The following is a 14,741-nucleotide window of genomic DNA, read 5'->3' as shown; positions in this document are numbered from 1 at the left end:
CAAATTGCCCACTGATGATAGGGTCATTTCCTTTGGTCAACCCACTGCCATTAGATATGTGTGTTGTATCAAACCTCAAGCTGAATCAGTAGATCACATTTTCAGTTTAGGCCACTTTGCTAAGGCAATATGGAGGCAACTCACAGGTCCAACTGGCTTTCCTTTCCAAGCCATGCCTCTTGATTGCTTTTGATGAAATGGTGGATGCAGAAGAGCAGGAATGATGCACATAAACATCTCCTGGATACACTTCCAATTATCATTTTCTGGAACCTATGGAAAAACAGATGTAGTGCTAAATATAGCTCCAAGTAATCATCTATGATCAGAGTTCTATTTTCCATCAACTCTGACTTCAACCTTCTCCTCAAAGCCATTTATCCTTCCTTTCACTAGCCTCTTCATTGGAATGAACTTTACTCCACAGTTGAGACAATACGACATCACATATGCACATCACAGGTGACATGGCACAAACCTGAGGATGGATTTGCCAAGCTGAACAGTGATGGCAGTGCCCTCAACAATCCAGGCAAAATTGGTACAAGGGCAATTATTAGAGATCATATGGGGAGATTTATCCATGCCATAGCAAGTCCATTTGGAGAAGGAACTAGTAACATGGCAGAAATTGAAGCAGCCATTATTGGCATGAAGTGGTGCCTGGAGAAATGCCACTTCAAAGTGCATTTAGAAGCTGACTCTACACTACTTGTTCATTAGATCAACCATGAATATGAGCCCCCTTGTAGTTTAGAGATGCAACTGCAGAAACTGATTGACCTATGCTCCAGTGTCATGAATTCAAATGCTCTCATCTTTATAGGGAAGCTAATTGTCCTGCTAATTCTTTATCTATGCTCAGCTATGATCTCCCTCAAATTCCCCATTTTGAGAATATTTTTTACCTTCCCAAGCGAATCAGAGGTTAAATCAGACTTGACCAAATGAACACCCCAACTTTCACATAAGAAAACAAGCAAACTTCAGCCTTCATCAAATCACACTTCCACCTCCAATTCTAACGGATATGGTTGAACATCTGAAATACCTGGGAGCAGACCATACAGTCCAAACACCAAAGTTTTAAAGCAGCAATTTCAACCATACCAGCTTGTTCAAACTCTTCAGGAAAAAGGCTATGACACTCTGGTTTCAACTAACACTTTCTTCCTTTTTTGCAGGTGAATCCGTTGTTATCCTACCCTATCAATTGCTTCCTTTTCAGTGTGTGGTATCAACTCCTTTGGTATTCTTTATGCTGGAAATCAATCAGGGGGTAGGAGCAGGCATATTGTGCCATCTCTATGGGCACACTTGGATTCCAAGACATCACCAACACAAACAAAAGCACCAGCTCCTAAGGACACACACACACACACATACCTTCCCTACCCTCTATCAAAAGAAACATAAATAGCAACACCATAAACAACCTCATCACCCATATCTGCAACTCAGGCCCACACCAAACAACCAGGAATCCAGTTATACACCACACCATCATCACAAAACTTCTATCATCTAGTAATCCAAATCACTTTCAATGATTCCAAAAACCAAAACACCACCACCATACCAGCATTTCTTCAGGGACCAGTAAACACAAGAACCTGGATGCCCACCCATCTGACAGAAATGTTCTTTTTTTCTCTAACCATGGTTTCTCTTTTGCAGGTACCTACAGTTTAAAACAATTGACATACCCTCAATGTATGGTATTAGTACTTATAGTTCTCATCCTTTTGAGAGTGTACCAATTGACTAAAGCTAGTAGCATCTACAAGATTAAGCATAATCAACTCCACTACCTAATTAAAGGATTCACATCAACTCACCAATACCAGCTTCCTGAAATCCATCCTAGCAGCTGGTACCTCCAGAACAAATATACCCCCAAAAACCACAAGAACCTGGGCACATATATCATCACTTCCACTCAGTGTTCAAAGAGCAGCAACTCACAAGACTTGCAGCTCGCTACTGTCAATGCCCCAAAGATGAACACTGACCAGCCCAAGCACCCTTTATTTATAACTTGTTTGTTGTTTTTTGTAGGTACAAGAGACAGATTTAATTTATTGATGCACTTGCAAAGTGTGGTATTAGCATCTCAGATCAATCTCTTGCAAGTGTACCAATCACCTTGGACCTGTCACTAGGATTCTGCAAATTTGTCACAACAGACAAACACTTCTGGCAGGATCCTTCAGAGAACCCTCAGGTTTTCCAGCCTACCTACACAGCTTGTTACACCAACATGCAGCTCTCAGAAGGATACTACTACACAAACCAGGACCTCAACACCTAACCACCAACATCCAGCACCTTATTCTTCAACTCACCAACAGAAAGTTCCTGCTCAAATGGATACTTTCAGACACCAGCACCAACCTGCTTCCTCTGCAGGCAATCAGCATGTCACACCTAGGGGCCCAAACCTAGTTATCCTACACTTCCCTGTCAGCCCACAGAAGCAGAAGTTTACAGGATGCAGCAGCTCACTTAGCTCCAGGTCACCAGTTAAACATGTTTGCTCCAAAGTATTCTGGATGAAAGAAGCAGGAATTTGCTCACTCTCTTCTATCGAAAATATCATTCAGCAGCAGCAGTTCTGCCTAGTTACATGCGTCAGTTTGATAGCTATCTTCAACTTGGCTTTCTTTGGCCTCAATGTCAGAGCCACGTTGAAGATAGTTTATAGCACACTCGACTGTTTTTTGCCATACTCCATAGGAGAAAATCTACATTTACTCTAGATGTAGGTCTTGTTGTACTCATCTGTTTAGTTGATTCAGGATCATTTGAGCATTTTTGTATAGTTGAACTAGATTCACTTCACATTGTTTTTGTATACACAATTGTCTCTCACTTAAGAATAGGCAATTGGTACATCATCATAGGTCCAACTCATCAAATTTCAGGATTCACTTGGTCGTTCCATCATATTTTTGGAGGTAAGGTTCATGTCCCCCTCCTTTGTTGTACTTTATTTTATATATATATATATATATATATATATATATATATATATATATATATATATATATATATATATATATATATATATATTAACCCTAGGCGCAACGCCTAGTGAAATTTGGCACAAAAAAAACCTGGAATCAAGGATTATAGAGTCTTGGAAAAAATGCTCGTTTTTATGTTGCACCAAATGGTTTTTAACCCAAGACGTGAAAAACAATCACAGATTAAGCTGTTTGTAAAACAGTTTTAGTTCAAGTTGAAAACAAATTATTTGATTTTAAAGTTGGAAAAAAAGTTTATGCAAGTTAAAATCACATTTTAATAATTGAAGATTTTTGGTAAAACATAAGTCGCGAAAGTTGAAAATTTGTGAATGAAGCTTAAGATTTGGACAACTTCACTTGAATATACTTCCAAACTACAACTTGCAAAATTTAAACTTGGAAATTTCTTTTAAAAATTTTGCTTGAAAAACCTTTAAAAAAAAGCCAAGTTTTGAAAATTATTTGCAGGTGAAGTTGAAAACTCAAACTAGCTTGAAGGAACTCCATTACTTAATGAGGAGCAAGGACTAAAAGAGACTTTCGTCGACCAGAAATCCTAGCTCAATCTGTCAATCACCAATTAAGTCAAAAAAGACCACATTCATTTCTCTACCATTTAAGTTGAAGATGTCACAAGAAACACCAATCCAAATTCATACATTAACATAAAGTTACAAAAAGAATCATACATCAAAATTATATAAAAAGATTAGGAGCTTTGATATAATGGTGTCAGAACTGGGAGGTTGCTTCATATGTCTGGCTGAGTTGAAATGGTTTCTCTTTGTGGCCTATGTTTCCTCCACTTTTTCTTGGTCATTGACATGATCCACTCGGGAACCTCACCACCAGAAGAAGTAATAACATTTGCTATGTTCCTCAAAAAAGGAATATCTGCTTCAGTATAAAATGTAATCGCCTCTCCTCTCCTTCCTGCTCTTCCGGTACGTCCTATTTACAAGAATCACACAGTGCAGTTTTCAGTGAACAGTGAAAACTGTTGTACTTCATCGTAGGACTATGACGATTGATGATCAACATACTAGTGAGACCACGCAAAATGTTTTGCGGAAGTCATGAATTTATTAATCACTATATAAAGTGGTAAAAGTGAAATGTAGATTAGATCTTTACCAATTCTGTGAATGTATGCTGCAGCAGCGTCTGGAAAATCATAATTTATTACGCAGTTGACACCTTTGAAATCCATACCCCGGGAGACAACATCTGTGGCAATTAAAACCCATGTTTTGCCAGCTCTGAAGTTATCAACAGCATTTTCTCTCTGCATTATAATTGAAGTGAGTAGGAACCAGAATTAGTGTCAACTACAGCAGGATACAAAATTAATCAAAGCAAATATAAACCATAACCCTGCACTTAAAAATCCACATATATTTTTTTTCTATCAAACTTCATCAAATAAATAATACCAAAAAATCCTGCAATTAAAACCGACCACAAAAATATATAAACTAAATACCATATTTAAATCAAAGGGTGGTTCTTTTATTTGGAGCAATGCATTCATAAATAATTAGAAGTCACGTCTAAGTAGGTAAATTGCTGAGCAGGTATCTCCATCTTTCTGGACAAAATCAACTCTCTTCTTTGGTTGGCCGGAGTCAACATCAGACTCTAAACTCCAGTTTTTAACCTTGATCTTCAAAACAAGGAACCCATAAAAGCAACCAAAATAACACTCTTGTGATCCTGGCCATCCATAATCCAGTGGTCAAAGAACGAATAGACCGATACAGGCTTAGTTGAAATGTATGTAATAATTACGGGCAGTCACAAGATTATCTTCCTCTTAAAGCGTGATTTTCGACTAAAACAAACATCCCCCTCTCCGCGATGAACCACCCGTTGATGTAGAAAATATAGAAGCCATGCCAGAATTACCTGTGTCTGAGAAAGATCTGAATGGATAACATCAGCTCGAAAATCTTCCAATTTTAGTTCGTCATATAGCTCCTTTGCGCGTTCCTTGTTTTGAACGAATACTAGCACCGGTGGATTCAAACTCTACAAATATAATAAAACAATAATAGATGAGCTTGGTATATGTTATCAGTTACCAAATCATTGTAGATGTTGATCATAGATCAGCTTAACAAAACAGCAAGAAGATAACTACCTCAATTAGCACAGATGATAAGATTTCCCAAATGATCCCACCATGATATCACAATATAAAAGTACCAAACTTAGCCGTGAAAATGCAATTGAACATTGAACAGAATGTGATTCGAAGGATTCAAAAATACAAGTACGGCATTGAGACTGCCCCTTGAACGCTGATATTGACAGTTTATACACAAATCCAACACTTTTTCTTTTTGAGAATAGTAAGAGGTCGTTTGGTAGCTGGTTAGAAGAAAGGTTATTCATGTATAAGGGGTAACATAACTTATACCATGTTTGGTAGGCAATAGTTATTTTGTATAAAATTCTGCATAACTAATACCATGTTTGGTTGACATTTTTCAATTATGCATAAATAATATATGTATAAGTTATGAGTCAATCTGTGTATTATTTTATGCGGGGTAGAAGATGGAATAACTAATACATGTATTAGTAATACATGGATAAAATACTGAAATGACAAATTTACCCCTATCACTTTACACATAAGGCTTCCTTATTTCTCTGCCAACCCGTCAACAGGTTTCACTTGCTTTCAGTTGCCAACTATATACCTTGTCTTCTCTCATTTTTAAAGAACAAACTAGCAAAAGCAAACTGGAGAAGCCACTAGAAAATGGAAACACCAAAACTAAGAAGTGAAAATCAAATATGTCTAAACTTCACATAGTTCAGTAGTATGACGAAGAAGTGAAAGTAACACCCAAAGTTCCTAACTAAATTGTTTCCTACATAAATGGAAAGAGAGAAAAAACAATGCAAAAGAAGGCCAGGGGTATAGTTGTAAACAAGCATTTTACTTTAAAATTTATATAATGTATATCAATTTCTAATACAACAAACCAAACATTCAAAAAAATAATCTCTGCATAACTAATACCTGCATAACTAATCCCTGCATTACTTATCCCTGCATAACTAATCCCTGCATAACTAATACATGTATAACTAATACCTGCATAACTCTAACCGGCAACCAAACGACCCCTAAGTGTATTATAAAGGTACTTTATAGGCCAAAAGAAAATATTTGTACCTTAAAACATATATGTTTAGCTCTCTTAGCTTTTTGGTGTAAAAATGAAAATGTACAAGTAGATAGGATGGTTAATTTCCTCAGTTCTTTTCACATGTAGATAGTGCACCAAGATGCATTTTGTTGGGGTTATACTACTTATTCATTGCACTCTCTGGGTGCTATTCTTTAATAAAATTATCATTACAAAAAAAAAAAGGAAGAAAAAGAAGAAGCACCAAGAAGGTACTGTTCATAAGTTTACAGAGAATTCTAAGGTGAATCCCTTCCTATTCTTAAAGGGATTCTATAAGATCTATCATTTGCTTCAGCTATGTTTACAAAGTTCTGTTTACACAAAAAGTGCTTCTGAATAAATTTTTCCCTTTGTTTTCAAAGCATCTGTCATTTCTCTCTCCAAATAGTTCACCTTATACATGCAAGAATAGTATACCACCAGTCCTTCTGCTTCTCCTTCCTTTAATGTTCCATCTCTTCAAAATTTCACAGTATCTCTAGGCATATTCCATTTAAGCCCCAGCATATTAAGGAACAGCTGCGACAATTGATCGGTAACATGACAATGCAAGATGGATGATTGACATTATTCTCAGATTCTTTTCCACAAATGTAAGGGGTATTTGTTTTCCATATTCTTCCCCAAGGCCACAATAGCACCAGTACTAAAGCGTAAACTGCTCATTTTTCCTTCCCCGTGATATGGCATGATGAGCCCAAGTTACGGCAGCTCCGGATGGGGTAAAACAGTAAGTCTGAATAGATCAGGGAATACATCTTTTAAGGGAGCATACCCAACCCAGTTATCATCCCAAAAAGCAATCCTCTTCCATCACCCACTACAAATCCAATATTACCGACAAAGTTTTGCCAAAAATCTCTAATACTCCATAAACCCACCCGGATATGCTGTAGTCATTACTTTCTTAGTCCAAAAACCTTGAGACCCATACTTTACACTGATTACTTCCTTCCATAGTGCATGTTCTTCTGAAGTGAATCTCCACGACTGTTTCATCATTAAGGTGCAGTTATATTGTCTTAAATTTCTGATTCCTAAAACCCCTTCCTTCTTGTTAAGTGTGAATGAATTCCATTTCACAAAATGGGAAGTTCTATCATCTCTCGCCCTGCCAAAGAAAATCCCTTCTTAGTTTGTCCAACCTCTTCTCCACTTTGTTAAGGGAAATAAGGACATCACACATGTGGGAAGGGCATCAAGGACACTGTTTATCAGCACCAACCCCAACAACAACAACAACCAACCCAGTATAATCCCACAACACCAACCCCCCCCCCCCCCCAAAAAAAAAAAAGAAAAAATAAACTTTTCACCTTGCCAACCTCTTTTCACATCTTTCTAAAACTCCCTGCCAAAGTCAAGAGCTGTATTCCTAGATCCAGCTGCGGTAATCCAACACTCTTTTTAAACTTTATGTTTTTTGAGCAGACATAGCATACCGCGTCATATAGACAACTGGATGAACTTTGTTTTAAGCAATACAATTTTTAGGCCTTTTTAGTGTATAACTCGTGTATACGGGGATGTTATTCCTTTTAAGGTAATAATAATCCTTTTCCTATCAAACGAAAAAATGACTCGCTTACATAACAGTAGATGGTAGCAGAATGGTAATCTAAAAGCAGCAAAGAAAGAAAGAGTTTCATATAGTGTGAGGAAAAGGAAAGAAAAATGTACAAATCATCAAACATTGAGATCCTCAAAATATTCAGCAAAACTATGGCTGCAAACCAAGTCGTGTCAGTTAGCGCCCATCTTCTGGGAATGTAAAGATCAAATCAGCAGGGGAAAAAATCATGAAAAGACAGAGAGGCACATAATGACCGCACAATATACTAGAGTACTTCAAATGTGATAATTAGACAGCAAACGTAATATCCATATGCAAATCACTCATGTAAAATTTGTTGTGCAAGTTATAATTATGGTCCTGGCCTTGTTGTTGTTATTTACTTGTTCCTATTCTTCCTCTCGAGCCGAGGGTCTTTCCTCCAGCGTAGGTGTAAGGTCTGCGTACACATTACTCTCCCTAGACCCCACTTGTGGGATCCCACTGGGTTGTTGTAAGTTATAATTATGGTGGAGGCGACCTTCAATCACTGCAAAAGAGGTATACAACCAATTCAGATAACTAAGCAAAATGAGGATCATACCTCTGCAAAGCTTTGACGAAGAGCTAGAAGTTTTCCTTCTTCACTCCCAACGAATACCAACTTTTGCTTTATTGTTTCTGAAGCAGAATTTCTGCAGAAATGCAAAGCCACCAAGTAAGCATTCGCCAACACAGAGAGACAGAAATAGGAGAGAAAGGACGGAAGAGGCAGACGATTTTTCTTCTTCTTCTTCACCAAGAAACAACAGAAAAAAAGTGTACAAACAGCCCAAAATAATCGTTCACTTCACTGCAGTTTTAAATACATCTGCCAAAAGCCTATTAGTACTTACTTCCTACCAATAATGACTCGAACAGCATCATGCATTATTGTACGCGCTCTGTCTTCAACTATATCAGGTAACGTAGCACTGAACAACGACCGAAGAATTGAAGGATTTGTGCACGCATTCACCACAAAATCAACCTGCTCTAGCAAGCCAGGCTCAAAAAGCTTATCAGATTCATCTAAGACAAGAAATTCAACCCTGCACCCAAAAGGAGTTGGTGAAAAGGCATACTAATGCTGATTAAAAATGGACTATATTTAGCACCAAATTCTAAATAGCAACATTTTATATGTCTACACAGTAAAAGCCAAGGCATATACTCCTCTACATCTAATTCGGCATGCAAATATTCAAATCTCAGTGTGATTGTGCAAATATAGTAGTAAAACAAAGAGAAAATCTTTGAAATCCTTGCATATCTACACTAGACCCTGAGCTTCACCAATTGGTTTTTATTATGAATTACAGTTCAAATTATGCATTCATCCTGGGATCTACCATTTCATCGCCCTCTAGAATCTTATTTAACAAGACTCCAGACTGATCTAATATCAAGAAGATTAAACTTTGAAATGCCGACACTAGCACATGGGAGTTTGACCACTAGAAAATAAGGAACATACCTACTTTTTTATCAGAGAGGAACATACCTACTTAAATCAAGCTTTCCTTTGCGGATAGCAAACTGTAAGCGCAATGGTGTCGAGATGAGTATATCACATCGCAATTTAGAAAAGTCTCCACTTTTAGCGAGCTTTTTAGTCATCAACCTGATGTAGAACTTCTTCCCTTTAGCCAACTTTCTGCATTCTCTTGTAGTCTGAGCAGCTAACTCTTTTGTAGGGGAAATAATTACAGCTCGGACACCATCATTTGAAGTATCCTGATCAAGAAAGATGGCTGTCAGATGTCCAACAACTTCTCATAGAAAATGATATTGATCACAAAATATCATAACAATGCCAATATATATACCTTGAGTTTCACAAGTATTGGAAAGACAAAAGCAAATGTTTTTCCAGAACCGGTAGGTGCACAAGCAAAGCATTCCCGTCCCTTATGAAAGTCAAACATGATAAAAGACTGTTAAAGGAAAAACAAGAAAGATATATATAGTGGCGGAATCAAGGAAGATCATACAGATAAGAGGACTGGAATAGCCTGTCTTTGGATTGGTGTTGGTTCTTTAAATCCCAGTTCTGCCAGGTTGCGTAATAGATATAATCGACATTTATATCTGTATAACCATATACAAACAGAACATTGGTAAAAGAGAGGACAGAGGGAAAGTCAAGTGCAGGCAACAACAAATAGACTGATAAACACAGAGAAAGCAACTTGCTCATCACAACAAATTTTGTGTATAGGGTTAGTAGATAGTCGAGCATTCTTGTATTCTATTATTCTTAGACGGGAAAAGGTCCAAAATTGCCCCTGTACTATGGTATATTGTTTACTTCTGCCACCCGTTATACTTTTCGTCCAAATCTATCCCTACCGTTAATCAACTTTTAAAAATTGCCCCTAACCCTAACGGATCTCCACCGTGGCAACTGACCCCCTCAATTTTCTCCATATCAGCTGCCATGTCAGCTCCAAGTCACTTGACCCTAACTCTCTCTCATTTTTCAAGACCTCACAGCCCCCATCTTTTAAAAATAACAAAAAAGGGACCCAAAATCTCGAAGCTTTTTGTGCGTTAGGCAGCTCAGTGGAAGCTTCATTAGAATCATTACTTTACTCTCCCACTTACAGTAGTTATTATTTTATTCAATTTAATGATGCTCTGTTCTTATACCATATCTATATAGTATTAAATTTTGTGGAATTGTCTTTTTGTTCACACTCCAATATTGACCAAAGACTCAAAAATCAACTCATAACCCCCCCCCCCCCTTCATTTTTTCCGACCACCATGATCACCGGATTGTTCACCGGAATGCAGTTCATACTGCTACTAAACTTCATACCCATTTTGGTATATTCACAATCTCCGGCCACCAATAATGAACGTGATATTCTACTGAAGATAAAGCGTCAATGGAGAAACCCATTATCACTCAAGCTCATGGAACTCTACTTCCTCGCCGTGTGATTGGCCGGAAATTGAGTGCTCCGATGATGGAGAAGTGACCGGAATAATACTTCAAGAAAAAAACATCACTGTCGAAATTCCAAGTTCCATTTGTGACCTCAAAAATCTTACTTTTCTCAATCTTCCATTTGTCGAAATTCAAACCCAATAGTTTTTTGAATCATATGTTTGGCTAATGCTTTTATCCCCATTAAATAAGGGAGCGGGTAAGAGAAAAAAATTGATCAAATGGTCCAAAAAAATTATCGTCAAATCCGGTGGCGGGCGGTGAAGAGAAGTGGGGAAACGATTGCTGTTGCTCAGAGAAGGAGACGAGAGTCTCACAAAGATGGGGGAATGTGGCTGTGAGGTCTTGAAAAATGAGAGAGAGTTAGGGTCAAGTGACTTGGCAGCTAACATAGAAAAATTGAGGGGGTCAGCTGCCACGGTGGAGATCTGTTAGGGTTAGGGGCAATTTTTAAAAGTTGATTAACGGTAGGGATAGATTTGGACGAAAAGTATAACGCGTGGCAGAATTAAACAATATACCATAGTACAGGGGCAATTTTGGAGTTTGGACCTTTTCCCTTCTTAGATTCTATTACTACATGTTTCTTTCGCTTCATTTTCTTATTATTTTGTTATTGTTACTGCTTGTTGCTACTGCTTTCTTTTTATCTTCCTTGAGCCGAGGGTCTATCGGAAACGGCCTCTACCTTCTCAAGGTATGGTTAAGGTATGCATACACACTACCCTCCCCAGACCCCACTTGTGGGATTATACCGGATTTGTTGCAATTGTTGTTGTCTCTCATGAAACAGAATGTGAAACAAAGAAGGATACTCCGAAAGGAGAGTTAGGAAAGAGGTTCAATTCCAGAATTGCAGAATTATACCTCATTTTATCACCAATGGTCTATTCCCCCAAAAAAGCACAGTACACAGGTAAAGATGACATGACGAAATAAGAGTAGCCCTTGAGAATAAAATCATCTAATCATGCATGATATATTTCAAAAACTCCTGCTATGTATGCTCTTTAAGATGAGCCTTCCAAATTGAGCCCTCTTCCCCAACCATTCCCCAGGCAAAATGAGAACAAAATTGGAATGGAGAAGAACAGATACCATAATTGCAGGAGAAACAGCAAAATCTTCATTAGCCTACTTTATTTCGCATGCAAAGATCAATGAGCTTAAAATGTTCATCAACATCCTGTCACATCGTATTCTTGCTTTACACACATCACAACAAAATGCTTTAACTCACATAAAATTAAATTGAAGGAGAAATAGAAAGTGTCAACCAAAATGAATGGACTAAGGCTTTGTTGGGTGTTTCACTAAATGTAACTTCCTTAACTTGAACGAAGTGTTCCACGATTAGATATCCTACTGTAAGCATCTGAAATATTTGACCATAGTGATATTTGAGACCATCAAGAGCAACAATGATGGTGGGATTAAGGGGTCGTTTGGTAGGGTGTATAAGAATAGTGCGGAAAAAGGTGTATTAGTAATGCATGGATTAGTAATGCATGGGTTAGTAATGCAAGCATTAGTTATGCAGATATTATTTCTTATCTATTGTTTGGTGTGGTGTATCAAAATTATAATGCCTTGCATAATTTTTAAAAAAAAATAGTTGTTTAAAAATATGCCGTCCATATTCTCTAGCTTTAAGGGACTTTAAGGACAATTTTGTCTTTAATCATACTAATGCATGCATTAATAGCCTTGGTATTATTAATGCCATGGTTTTCTATGCATTACTTATACGTAGGATAATACCAAGTATGATGTATAACTAATACAAGTATTAGTTATTCACAGGTTGAAAAGATGTACCAAATAAGGTATTAGTAATGCATAGAGCTAATGCTTGCATTATTTTTTCTAATACCTCCTACCAAAAGACCCCTAAGTGTCTCCAAACTAAAAATCAACAAAAAGCGTGACAGAGTACCTTGATCTTAATTCTGCAAAACTGTGCAATGGCGAAGGGACATTACTTCCAGAAACATGAATGCCGTGTAACTTCCGGAAAAGTGCATCCCTCTGAATCCAACAAAATCATAGGAACAAAAGAAATATATCTCTTCAATAAAAGTTCTTAGTAATTCACGAACACAACAAAACAACTTCCTACCAACTGCCACTGTAACAAAATAGGGAGCAAACGAGACAAACCTCCAATTGCCGATGATATTCTTTTTTTCCCTCAAGCAGTTCATTTGCAGATTGATCATTCTCTTCGCTGGCAGCTTCCTTTTTCAATTTCGAATTCTTGAAAACGGAGAATCCGTCCACTGAGTCTAAAACCAATGCCACGAATTAGGACAAAAGGCAAAGCAGCAAACTTTAGTACTCTATCTATACTGGGAACAAAGAAATAAATAAGAAGCTCAAATAGATGACAAAAAAGAAAATTACCAGGAACTGTTCCCTTCTCCTTTCTCTTCCTCTTCTTACCAACACAGGTATTTGTCTCATCTTCCATTTCGGATTTTTCATTCTCAACTAACTCCAGCTTCTCTAATGAGTTGTCACTTGTTTTATGCCCCTATTTTAAATATAAAAGAAATCTTCATTTGCAAAACATAACAGAGGCACACTATGACCCACAGACATACACAATAAGAAATAATTAAGCTCCCAAAAAATAAAACTGAAACAACAAATATGCAAATGCTATTGCTACATAGACACACTTAAGAGGAACTCGGAATTCCTTTTATTCTCTTAAAACACACAGTCAAAATAAGAACTTTATGCAATGTAAAATCAACAAAAACTCAAACCGACAATTGCAGAATCATATGTAACAAAAAATTAGCTCTTTTATTCGAGTATTTAGGACGAAAATTACCTTAAACCTGTCAAAATCAGTGCCAAACTTTTTACGATTGAAAGTGATGCCGCCAAACAAAAAAGATGCATCTTTTTCCATAACCCTAAACTGCGGAGAATGAAGCTATGAGTGTTAGGTTGCAGAGGAAAATAGGACCTGAAGTTAACAAGGAAATAAAATAGAGGGGATGTAAATGAATTACAGAATGAATATTTGGGGCAAACCCTACAACTTGTATTGGCAGCTGATAATTTGGGGACTTCAGTTCAGGGGTTTAGAACAGTAGTTTATTTAGATGCTAAAACCCCTACGAGAGGAAAAGAGAGATAAAAATAATAGAGTATAATTACAAATTTACGTCAATTTTCTCTTTACGGGAGTTAAAATAACTTACCAAACGTTCAAAATATACTTATTTTGAAACCACTTTTGGAAAAAATAACTTTTCATAAATTTACTTTGGAAGATAGCAGTTTATGTTCATCAATTCATTTATAAAACAATTTTGGATGTTAGTTAAGCGATTCGTGTTTGGCTGATTTTCTCAAAAAATATTTTTGAATGTTTAAATTATGAAAAGATGACACGAAAGCTTGGCAAAACAAGCTTATAGTATTAGTTTACGAGTAGAGAATTTTAACCTTTGTGACTTATTTTTAACTTATATTTTGTGGTAAAATTATATTCTTATTTCATTGTGATTGTATTATGAATGTACTATATGATTCATGCTTTTTCAAATAGTTTTTCAAACTTATAAAAATAAATGACTGGAATCATCTAATAAAACGAAAAGTGTTGCCTAATTATGTAGAATATACTATACTATAAGGGTCTGTTTGGAAAGCCATCTAATTGAAATTGGTGTAATTACACATCCTAGTAATTACGGCGACCTATTTGTTTGTCATAACGTAATTATGCGTACTGTTCACAAGTCTAATTACACAGTTAGATTAAATTTTAAATGAAGTAATTATCAAAACTTAAGAGTTAATATAATATATATATATATATATATATATATATATATATATATATATATATATATATGCCTATAAACGATTTTTTGTAAGTATAAATGATATTAAATTTGGTATATAAGATGCATATTTTTTCTTAAATATACATTAATCAGTAA

The 14,741-nt window shown here is 36.5% G+C and overlaps 1 protein-coding gene across 2 annotated transcripts; it reads right to left on the bottom strand.

The window, feature by feature from the left end:
- LOC109229597 (DEAD-box ATP-dependent RNA helicase 57) lies at window positions 3,610–13,919 on the bottom strand. 2 transcript variants are annotated; one of them, XM_019395094.1, is made up of 13 exons: window positions 13,803–13,919; window positions 13,619–13,708; window positions 13,183–13,312; window positions 12,940–13,064; window positions 12,716–12,807; window positions 9,818–9,914; window positions 9,653–9,733; window positions 9,328–9,560; window positions 8,681–8,875; window positions 8,389–8,479; window positions 4,935–5,057; window positions 4,164–4,314; window positions 3,610–3,980 (listed from the first exon to the last, which is right to left on the bottom strand). In XM_019395094.1, exons 2-13 carry the CDS (start codon window positions 13,697–13,699, stop codon window positions 3,781–3,783), a joined length of 1,599 nt encoding a protein of 532 aa, XP_019250639.1. In that variant the 5' UTR covers window positions 13,700–13,708; window positions 13,803–13,919; the 3' UTR covers window positions 3,610–3,780. The 2 variants fall into 2 exon arrangements, with proteins under 2 accessions (XP_019250639.1, XP_019250640.1); XM_019395095.1 differs by having other exon boundaries at window positions 13,830–13,919.

Source organism: Nicotiana attenuata, chromosome 7 (genome assembly GCF_001879085.1).
Source record: "Nicotiana attenuata strain UT chromosome 7, NIATTr2, whole genome shotgun sequence".
Classification (NCBI taxonomy): domain Eukaryota; kingdom Viridiplantae; phylum Streptophyta; class Magnoliopsida; order Solanales; family Solanaceae; genus Nicotiana; species Nicotiana attenuata.
This window is presented reverse-complemented; position numbering and strand designations above follow the sequence as displayed.